This window comes from Polyodon spathula, unplaced genomic scaffold, assembly GCF_017654505.1.
Source record: "Polyodon spathula isolate WHYD16114869_AA unplaced genomic scaffold, ASM1765450v1 scaffolds_4111, whole genome shotgun sequence".
Lineage (NCBI taxonomy): Eukaryota > Metazoa > Chordata > Actinopteri > Acipenseriformes > Polyodontidae > Polyodon > Polyodon spathula.
In genome coordinates, this window is record NW_024475568.1 from 1 (window position 1) to 11,000 (window position 11,000).

Consider the following 11,000-nt stretch of genomic DNA (forward strand, 5'->3'; position numbering starts at 1 on the left):
ATTTGTTTAAACAGCATCACAATCGTTTAATACAGTAAATAGGGCTCTATACTGTTTAACGTCAGCCTCAGTTTGTTACATTTAAAAAGGACTACAAACACTTAAACAGTATGTAATGGGATAACTACAGATTTGTATAATATTTGCAACACTTAAAAGGGAATGATAGGAGAATGCTTGCTTCTTTACAGAAAACTAACACAGGAAGAGTATGAGCGTCGTGAAAAGGAGCAGAAACTATCTGAAGTCGATAGCAAGGCTGTGCAAGCACGAGAAGAATTAAAGATTTACAAGCAAAGAATTCAAGAAATCGGGGAGGAATTACAAAAAACAGACCGCTTTTATAAAATTCAGGTATGTTTGTTTCAGAAGGTGTATTTTTTTTGTTTTGTTTTGTTTTTCCTGTACTAGATCCAACTGGGAGTACAATTCTACTATGTAGCTAAAAAAGTTCCCTTTTCTCCAATGTATTCTGGAGGAAATACACATTTTTATTGGTAATCTGTAAAAAAAAAAAAAAAAAAAAAAAAAAAAAAAAAAAGACTAATTGAAATGAATTGTGATTTACTTGCTTTTGACCTCTTGCTTGCAATTTATCTACGTTTTTTTGACTGGCTTACCAATTTCTTTTTTTATTTTTATTTTTTTAAGATTGCATCTTATGAAAAGAAAGCACATGAAAACTGGGTAAGTGTTAAATGCCAGCCATATCAATTAAACACAATTACTTAATTTAGACAAACACTATGACTAGAAATAATTGAATACTTAAACGTTTGTAATTTCATTTTAAATTAATATTTCTTAATGGTAAAATGGCGTAATACTGACCATTTTGACTTTATTTTCAACAGCTTAAGGCACGAGCTGCTGAAAGGACTTTAGTGGAAGAGAAGAGAGAAACTTCAAACCTAAGACAAAAGTGAGTTGCATCCAAATTGAATTTTGGGAATTCTGTGTGTTTGTAATATCGTTTCACACTAAACGTAATACCCTAAAGCAGTGGTTCACAATCTATGGTCCACGGACCACTGGTGGCCCCCTTCAGTTGGTCCTTTGAAAGCTTACATAATTACTGAAAGGAAGCGGCAGCATAGTTTAGATCCCACTGCAAACCCAAAATATGGGACCTTAAACACTGAGCTACAGAAGCTGGAAGAAAATGCATACATGAAGAATATCTCCAAGTTAAAAAAAAAGGTCTAAACTCTCAGTCACATAGTTTTTGGAGTGTCTAAAATGTATTCTTTACGAGGTAGTTTTCGTGCATTGTGCTCATGTGCACTCCACACAGCAATTTGTAAAGTGAGGGATAACACATGACATGGCGTGCGCTGCATCACATTGACTTACGGCAGTATTTGGGTTGGAGGCATGAAGTGAAGCTGAATGCCTTCAGCTAACAAAGCTGTTAATGCAACACAGCGCACAATTCCTGGAGTGTGTTATCACGCTTATAAAACAGATACAATAAAAAAAAAAGGAAAGATTTGTTATATATCCTTCCACTTTGGAGGAAAGCAGTTCTTCCCAGTCAAGGTTCTATTTGTTATAAACATCAAACTGGAGGCTTTCAATGTTTCCATTTATTGTAATTAAAGTGAATGAAGCCTCCGTGCTGGTCTCAATCGCTCTGTAAACAGAGCTGACATAACCTGCAATGTTAGCCTTGTTAGTGACCAAGCATTTAAAAATGCCAATCATGTATTTTTTTTGATAATGAAAAGATACAGAAAAGGAGGAAAAGGAAAAGTTGACTATTTCACATTACAAAACATTAATGGCATTTTTAAACACTTGGTTACTAACAGGCTATCATTGCGGTTTATGCTGGCACTGTTTACGGAGCAATGAGACCAGTATGGAGGCTAACATAACACAATTTAATAGCCTACTCTAGACCAGCAGAATTACACACTGAAGCATAGAATCTTTTTTTTTTTACATTTTTTTTTCTCAGTAAATCTGTGTTATTAAAAGTAAAGTAGAACCTTTTTTTAAAAACCCCAATTTTAAAATAACTTTGCCCACAGAAACAGGCCCACCCAGCACATTAAAACAAAGGAAGGCAAACGGTTCTTTTCATATTAGTGATATTTTCCTGTGCGCTTATTTTTCAGTAAGCTATACGGTTTATTTTGTGGTCCATCGAGATTTAAAAAATAAATAAATAAAAAAAATCATCATCTGCACGCGGGCCTCTGCCTGAGTCCGCGAAGAATACGTTTGAGAACACTGATACGTTTGAGAACCACTGCCCTAGGGAGAGTGCCATCTGCTACCGTTCTTCACACCAGAGGAAAATCTTATCAAAGTAATTCATTGTGTATCGAGTAATCCTCAAAACAGAATGAATTGCTTTGTGATTTAAAACAAAAGTGTAATAGGTGTAAAATACCTCACTTCCTAGTCAATACCAAAAATGCATACCATAGCAAATACCTAGCATCTACTAAACTGATACTTGCATACATTTTGTAATAAAAAGCATACACTAACAGGGTTTTCAGAATACTGTAATTCACTAAATTTAGCTCTCCACATTGTGCTATTACAAATATCTAAAATATGTCACTGTGCTTGCTGTGGTGTATTTACTATTGAAAATAGCAGAATGAACATGCTGCAATTTGAACTTCGTAGTTTTGTTTTTCAGTAAAAAAAAAAAAAAAAGACAGGTCTTCGATTACAAATCCATGTTACTGTGCTAAAGTTCATAAAGTTGCGGTCACCAATTCCACACACATTTTCAGCCAGTCTTGTATTGCAGGGGCCTTGATACTCCAAAGTCAATTTGTTGATCTTGTCTTGCTGTGAGCAATGCTGAAATAAAGCTCTTTCATTGCACTAATGGAGGTACTTTGTCAGACACTACAAGCAGACCACTACTAGTCTTTCACATGCTTAAACTATCCACAATTGCGCCAGAATGAATCATTATAATCATTTTTTTCAAAAATATGGCGGGTGGGGAGTGGAGGCACCCCCCCCCCCCCACACACACACACACACTTCCTCCATCGGTGTCCCTTACTACCTTCTAAGTGCCACGTGCCTTAAAATTAATTGAAAACTCTGCACTAATAGTGAACTGTAATTAAATTGCTTAGGCTTCTTTCTCTATGAGCATAAGGTTCATTCCACTTTGTTTCTGTTTTTTGTTTTTGCACTGATTATATTGAGGTGTATGTGCTAATAACACAGAAGTCTGCTTTTTGAAGAAAATATTTTTGTTAAATACACTGCAAGTTCTGGACCTGGTCCCTTCTGGGAATGCAACAAGGAGTGATTGCACATTCTCATTATCACTTTACACAGCTGTCAAGTTCAACTATTGGTATCATCCGGTTTAAAAAAAAAATAATAATAAAATACTGGTTAGCAGGCATATTTGTTGTAAGTTCAATCCATGTGTAATGCATTCTTTTGCATTTCTATTATTATTTCTAGGAAATAAGTGTATTTGAAATTATGGCTAGTGAATCATTCTTTCTATTTTCCCCAGACTTGTTGAAGTTAATGATAAACTCAAAGAAATCCAAAGAACTTCCCTAATTAAATCAACCCCTGGCCGCCCAGATAGACAGATCCCACCACCACATAGAGGTAAGATTGGGTTGTTACATTTTCACATTTTCACTAATGAGACCAGCGTTATTTTTTTAAAACTAATATTTTTCCCTTTGTGTTTTTAGGTTCATATCACCTTGATCATATGATATGGTAATTGTATTTTCTTTTTAAAACCAGGCACACTGAACCATAACAACTGCTACGGCCCACCTCCTGTGAGTGGAGGTGACCCTTCCCACCCACCAATGATTGAGGGCCCTGGGCACCCTCCTTCTGCTCCTGTGGGCAGAAGAGAACCCTTTGGTAAGTCAGGTAGTCTAACCAGTAGAATTGTAACCCTTACCATTTATAATTATCTAACAAATTGTTTGAAAACTTCCTACCTGCTGCTGATCTACTGTTCACGTTCCAAACACAGATCGTGCGGTACTGTAACCCCTGCTTCTAATCTTCATATACGTACAGCACTTGCTCATTTTATTTTCTAAACCAAAAAATTAAGGTTGCAACCTCTTCCCAAAAGGATTCTTTTTTTTTTTTTTTTTTTGCACACCTGCAGGGTATATTGTGTCATTTTCAAAAATGTATTCACCTGGTCCCACCCCAACAAGTTTGTTGAAAATAAATGCTAATTTCCTCCAAATCAAAACATTGCTCAATGAAATACTTAATTCACAATTCAGATATGTAGATGTATATCATTTTAAAATGACATACTGTCCAAGAAGTCCTAAAACTATTTTAAATTCACTTTAAAATGTGTTCATTTTAAACTTGACATTTTTCTGTGGCAAAATTGTTTTTGTCACGTACATTTTGTTAAAAGAATCCATCTTGCATTATGTTAACATTTAATTCCTTTCACAGGTCACATGGATGGTCAATTTGGTCCAAGAAGACCCCCACCTGAAACTTCCACACGATTTTCTGGCCCTGAACGTGGACTTCCACCTCCATTCAGAGCAGGTATGCTCATGCAAGATACTATGCTTTTATAAATTGATTTATTTACAGAGACCTGTATTATGTTGGGCCTGAATGTAACTAACTCATAAGTCCATTTATTTATGTTCTAGATGTTGGAGTATGTGCCCCACCATTGATTTCTAGTGGCCCAAGGACTTCCTCGCCTAGCATTCCATTGGATGACTCGGTAAGTCAGCGAGATGGTTTGATAACTAGTAATACAACATAAGTTGTCCCTTCTTGTATCTCTGTCCTGTATTTTTTCTTTCTTCATTCACTTTTTCCTCTTCTGTTCAAAAGCAAATCCCTGTTGAACCTCAGGCTTTATCTTCTTCCCCACCAAAAGAACCAGCTACTGTGAGTATACAGAGCAGGGTTGCATGGTGTATGTAACTAATTGTGGGGACTGATATGCTTTATAAAAATGTATGTATTTATATGGGGAGCACACCAGAAAGGTGGATTCTAACATACACCACTAACGGAAGAGGCCATAGTTCAGCAGCTTTTACCAAGTGCACATGCTTTGTTTAAATTAAGCCAAGTAATTTGATTTTTTTTAATTCATTTTTTTAGATGAACTCTAAAGCTGAAGATGCACCATCATTTCCAGGGGCTCCGATCATGAATTCACCAGTGACCGGTCCTGCACATCCACCACCATCAAAAGGATTTGCCCCTCCACCAATGACCAGACCTCCCAACGGATATGGCCCTCTGCCCTTCGCTGGGCATCCTCTACCTGTCCCAGGCCCTCGCTACAGACCTCCACATCCAGTTAGAGGACCCTATGGTCGCATGCTATATGGGCCTGCTCCGCCCTGGAGTGGTAATACTTTAAGCATTTTTTGTATACCACATTTATTCATGTGATTAATTAGGCAATGTTTTTTGTAACTGGAATATCTCAGTCATGGCTAATTATTTGTACCAGGGCTTTATAAACTGTAGGTGAATTTTAGTTCATCAAGGATCAGTTTCACCCGTCAGTTGCCATTTCTTAGTGTGATCTGTCTCGTGTTAAAAAATAAATAAATAAATAAATAAATCACTTTTTGGCAAAGTGCCAGGGACATATACCACACGCCGCCCGCATAACCCAACCCTTGCGAGCAAAGTCACACTACAGCCCACATGACTACAACAATTTTATAACAGATATTTAATCGCACCGTATCACTTTCATCACAAAACTCACCACGTAGTCAAAAAACTTTTTTTTTTTTTTTTTAAATATCTCTAGGTTGTGGACCACCTCCACCGCACAGAGACTATTGGCCAGGACCTCCCCCTCCATTTGGCTTAAGGGATTTTGCACCTGGAATGAGAGACTTGCCCTCTGGTTTTCCACCACCACATGGACCTTGGGACTATCCCTTTCCACCCAAAAACATGCTTCCTGGGACTGTTCCTCCACCAGGCATGAGAGACTATCCAGGCCCACAAGGTCCACCACCACAGATGGGTCCCAGAGACTTCAAAGCAGGCCCCCCAGTACCACAACAGATGAGCCCAAGGGACTATCCTCCAGGCCCTAGTTTGCCACCACAACAGATGCAACCCGGAGACTTCTCAAATTCACAGAATGGGCCATAAATTTCACCTAATGGTGGTATTTTATTCAACTAAGCAGAGCAAAAAACTGTTTCTGTTCTTTTATTTTTAAATTCTGCTTTGACAATAGTAAAAAATAAATTCATTATTATACTGATGTCTTGTCAAACTGTGTTTGGAATTCAAGCAAATGTTAAATGAAAACATAGATCACTTCTGTGTGGCCTATTACTGTGCAATACATATTTCAATGCAACAATAGGTCAACATCGAAATAACTTCAGTCAAGTGGCAAGATAGGGAACAAACCTTTAGGTAGTTTTTCCAGATGTTTTTGAATTTCTATGTCCACGTTAAAATGAATGTATGTATCTTCCTTTCGTGAAACCAAGGGAGTGTCTTGCATATGGTTCAAATCAATCCCATTCAAATTTGTCTGAAAAAATATCTATTTACTGAAAATTAAAACAGCATCACAAAATGATAGTGTTCAGCTACAAATGTTGCTGACTGAAGGTTGTGTCAACTAATTTCAATACAAGTAAACATTATTAACATAGTAATATGGTCTCATGTTGAAGTGGTTTAAATGGTAAACAACAGAGGTGTTGTCTATCAAACCCCTCCAAGTAGGATTTAGTGCCTAGTCAGAGCAAGACTGATCAAGCACCTGTATTCCTGTCCAATTTGAAATTTCATAACTACAATCATCAAAAAGTGTGTAATCTGCATAACAAAAAAATTATAATCTGTATATCAAAAAGTATTTCAAAAACTAACATTTGTTACACGGACAAACTAAGACTGTTTATAAATGTCTAATAAAATAGTAATATTGTTGATTAATATAAACCCTTTTCTTAGAACAGCCTAACAATTGTAGAGTATGTTCTGAATCACAAGCCAAAATATTTAGAAAAAATAAAAGCCACCCTTCATGCTAACGCTCATGTAGGGATCAAAGCATTGTCCAGCATCTGAGTCTAAACTATTCTATATTAATTGTAAGTAGTGTCATTTCTGGTTCAGAAGGTAACCATGGTAACAAAGTGCCTGACAATGAAAACAAATCATTTTGCATTAGGCAAATAGAATCACAGTTTGCATCAAAAAGTCATTATTTACAGATTACTCGTGCCCCTCACAGCAATACAAGGTTACTAAGATGTCAACCCTAATGACTAATTAATGTTGAAAACAACAAAAAGCATTAGAATATATATTCACAATAGAATTTTTTTTTAGCAATTAATTACATGCATCTCTTAGGTTTAAGGACAAACAAATGTATTCCACAGTATTTACATTATGTACTGCAACAATATACTAAACAGTACGAGAACAAACAGCCAATGCAAGAGCATTCCAAAAAAAAAATGTATAGCACAATATGAACAATGTTACTATACCTTCGAAAGCTCCGATGAGTGCAACAGGAGGTTAGGAGAGTGAATGATGAAGCTACGTGCAGGACCAACCAAAAACAGCATGAAACAAAACAGTCACATATTACACAGCAGTATTAGTACTGCAACTAAATCAGACATGATATCAACTGTATTTCTCAATCTTCAATTTAATGCATGCCAGTTAAGATTTCTAAAGGCCTATTACACATATTGCTTGGATCCAGTTCCTAATAGTAATAGCAGTTTAATGTATTTGCTAAAATTGTAATATCTGTGTAGTACCTTCCAACAATTATCTTTAGCAGTCTCAGTGTTTCATTTTTTGATAAATATAATTCTCTCCAATTTGGAATGTCCAAGAATTTTTTTTGGTGACTCAGCACAGCCAGGATGCAAACCTGAGCTGTATGGGGGGGGCCCCTCTCCCTGCACACCACCACAGCTGGGTTTACCAGGGAGCACTCAGGGGGACCCAGCAGTTGCTAGGCAACGTTTTAAGGTATTTTCAGAACGTAAAGCTAGGAGAAAATCCTACCTAACACAGCCACTTAGATCCCGGGTGAATAATAATAATATTTTTTACCAGGCACTCTTGCGGTGAAGAAATCTGATGATCCTGCTCTAGCATCATCCTGTTCCTCTAACTCTAAATTCTCTTCCTCACCAAGTGCTAAAATCTTCCTTTAAATAAAAGGAAAAAAATTCAAATGCATTATATATTTTTTGCAATAAATACAGTTTATACCTCTGTATGAAAAGCCAACACTTTGCTTGTCCAGTCTACTTTAACGATTAACGGCCCAGTGCCTGGAGGTTACTTTCTTTTTCAAATGATAATGGTCAGTTTTGGTGATTTTTCTAGTCTTTCTATAGATGCTAAAACATAATGCACTTTTGCACCCTAGACACTTTTTGATTTTGGGGAAAGTCAGGGCAGGTTTGTACACTTATGTAATTCATTATCAAAGTAGTGATAATGAATGCAAGCGATGCAGGTAAGCATTTAATAGCAACTTTTAAAGTTTCCCTGTATGTTTTCTATGATCCCACAGTGGATCACTGTATTGCACTGAGTTTTGTACACTTCCACTAGTGACCTCTGTTATGTGCATAAATAAGCCAGAAATAACTTCATTTGAGTCTTACCTACAATGCAACAAAGTATTACAAATATATATTTAAAAACAAATGTAAAACAGGTGACTAATCTTAAAATTACCTTACAGGGACTGGCTGAACATTAAAAGGAAAATCTTTGCTAAAAGTCAGAATATTTAATGACTGTTGATAAAGAGAAGACACATAAAATGAAATTTAAGGTTTTTTGACTGTACATAAACTACATTATAAAGTAATCTATACATTGATCACACGTCTCGGTTGCACCTGTGTCCTGTCAATCAGAAGTAGAGAAACAATTGGGAACACACTGATCGCTATGGCAATTCTTAATAAGGATGCCAGGTTAACCTTCAATATTCCAATCAAAAGCTGCCCAAGAACTCTGGTCAGAACACCTTACCCTCCCAAAAGAGACTCTCGTTACACGCTGCCACTCTGTCTATTGCTGTACCATTAGGGTGGTGCGATTCCACTGAATATCTATCCCCAACATTGTATTGCTGCATCATTTAAAATAGCGTTAAAAAAAAAAGAGAAATTTCAAAAAAGGACGCCAAGATGAGTTTTTAAATAGGACAACATTATCATTTGTAAACTGGAAACACTAAATCATAAGATATGGCAGTTGTAAAAAATAAAATGAATAGCAATTTACCAAATGTTTAAACTTCATTTTTTTTGTTACAATGTTTTTATTATGCTGGCTCTGTTTTTGTAATGTAATACTTGCATACAGTTCAGTTTAAAAAGTACATACTAGGTTCCAGTTTTTCCAAATCTTATAGCTGAAACTCTTCACCCCCCCCCCCCCCCCCCCCCCCCACCCCCCCCCCCCCCCCACCCCCCCCCCCCCCCCCCCCCCCCCCCCCCCCCCCCCCCCCCCCCCCCCCCCCCCTGGATGGTGTGCGACTACATAAAGGAAACAGAAAGACAATACATCACATACATCACCCCCAATAATGCCATTCTGTACTGGAAACAAACTTGTTTTATGTGACAGTCATTATTCAGTCTTACTACAGTACAGGAAGTGGCTAGTAAAAGGGTACAGCTTTAATCTAAAGCACTGTATGTGAAAAACAGCATATATGCTAAGGGCTGGAACATCTAATACATTTACAATCATGTATTTATATCTACAATGACTGTACTGATTTGTTTCTTCTGATTTTGCAAATTAAAAAAAAAAGTCAAAATTAATCTGACACATACCTCCAAAGCTGCACTCCGCAATTCAAGGCATGTTGCAACTTTCCCTAATGTTTTCTGCAAAGAGAGAAAAACATAAATCCCAAGACTGATGTAATTATACATGTATAGAGCTGTTTTAGGGGTTGTGGTCTATTTTCTTTGAGGGCATGTACGCACATCGTCTGTACTGGGAGATCCTTTGAATCTCCCCGAGAACTGTTTCTATGCTATGTTACAGTGAAACCGGAATGCATCCGTTTACTTGGTGGCTGCCCTCACTCACTGGCAGAGGTTTATTGGCTGGTAAAAGCAGGGAAGCATTTAACGGATTTGTTTATTTTTATTCTTCAAAGCACTGTTTAAAAAAAAGATACAGGGACACAAGTAGTGTAATCAGAAATAAAGTAGCCTGATTCTTATTCTGTATTTATCTTTACAAATGTGTACTTGTTTGTATTATATGAAGAACCTTAGCAGTGCATGTGTAACAGGTAGCTGTCACCTTTGGCTATCTCCTTCCTGGACTACACCACCTGGTGGTTGGCTAGTGAGCACCAACTCACTGGGAAATACTTCCCCTAGTAGTACTACACAGAAGACTTCACACTCAGGTAAGTACCAATTACTTCTAAACACTTTCTTTTCTCAACGCAGGTTCCTTTCAATCTGGGGTCCACACACCAGATGCGCAACAAAGAGGCACGCAAGTGGCAAATAGTAAAAGAACTTTGATTGCGGTAGAAAAATCTGAATATTAAAACAATACTAAAAGATGTTAAAAAGCCAGTCGGAAGCAGCCCCACAATGGAACCGGAGCCGAAGGTCACGCAAAAGCTTTTATCGAAGATGGTCAAGACAACAGGAACCACAGTCTAGAGTCCTCCACGAGCAAGAAAGTGCATCGCCTCGTCTGGATTTGCTTCTGCTGCGCTGCCAGTCTCCCAAAGCCTCAATCACCACTGCAGCCCCCCTGGGAGAGAAGATAGAGAGGAACGAAAACAAGAGTAAGAAGAGGAAAAGAATATAGGGAACTGGGTAAGGAGTAGTTCACACATATATAAAAATGGGTCTCGCCGTGGAATCAGGAACCTCCGTCTCCAGTAAACGTGTTCCTTGTATATTCTATGGGGTGCGGTGCAGTTGCAATCGCGGAAGATCACCACAAAGCAGCAGACCATCAGACAG

The 11,000-nt window shown here is 37.6% G+C and overlaps 1 protein-coding gene and 1 long non-coding RNA gene across 2 annotated transcripts; both read left to right on the forward strand.

Annotated features, from left to right (window-relative positions):
* The first annotated feature begins 649 nt into the window (after positions 1-649).
* LOC121312608 lies at positions 650-3,824 on the forward strand. The gene is made up of 4 exons (XR_005949884.1): positions 650-687; positions 855-922; positions 3,506-3,606; positions 3,751-3,824. It is a non-coding gene; the product is annotated as an uncharacterized LOC121312608 (long non-coding RNA).
* Positions 3,825-4,445: 621 nt separating this feature from the next.
* LOC121312607 (basic proline-rich protein-like) lies at positions 4,446-6,173 on the forward strand. The gene is made up of 4 exons (XM_041244323.1): positions 4,446-4,539; positions 4,650-4,726; positions 5,116-5,368; positions 5,783-6,173. The coding sequence occupies exons 1-4, from the start codon at positions 4,446-4,448 to the stop codon at positions 6,133-6,135; spliced, it is 777 nt and encodes a 258-aa protein (XP_041100257.1). The 3' UTR covers positions 6,136-6,173.
* The last annotated feature ends 4,827 nt before the right edge of the window (positions 6,174-11,000 follow it).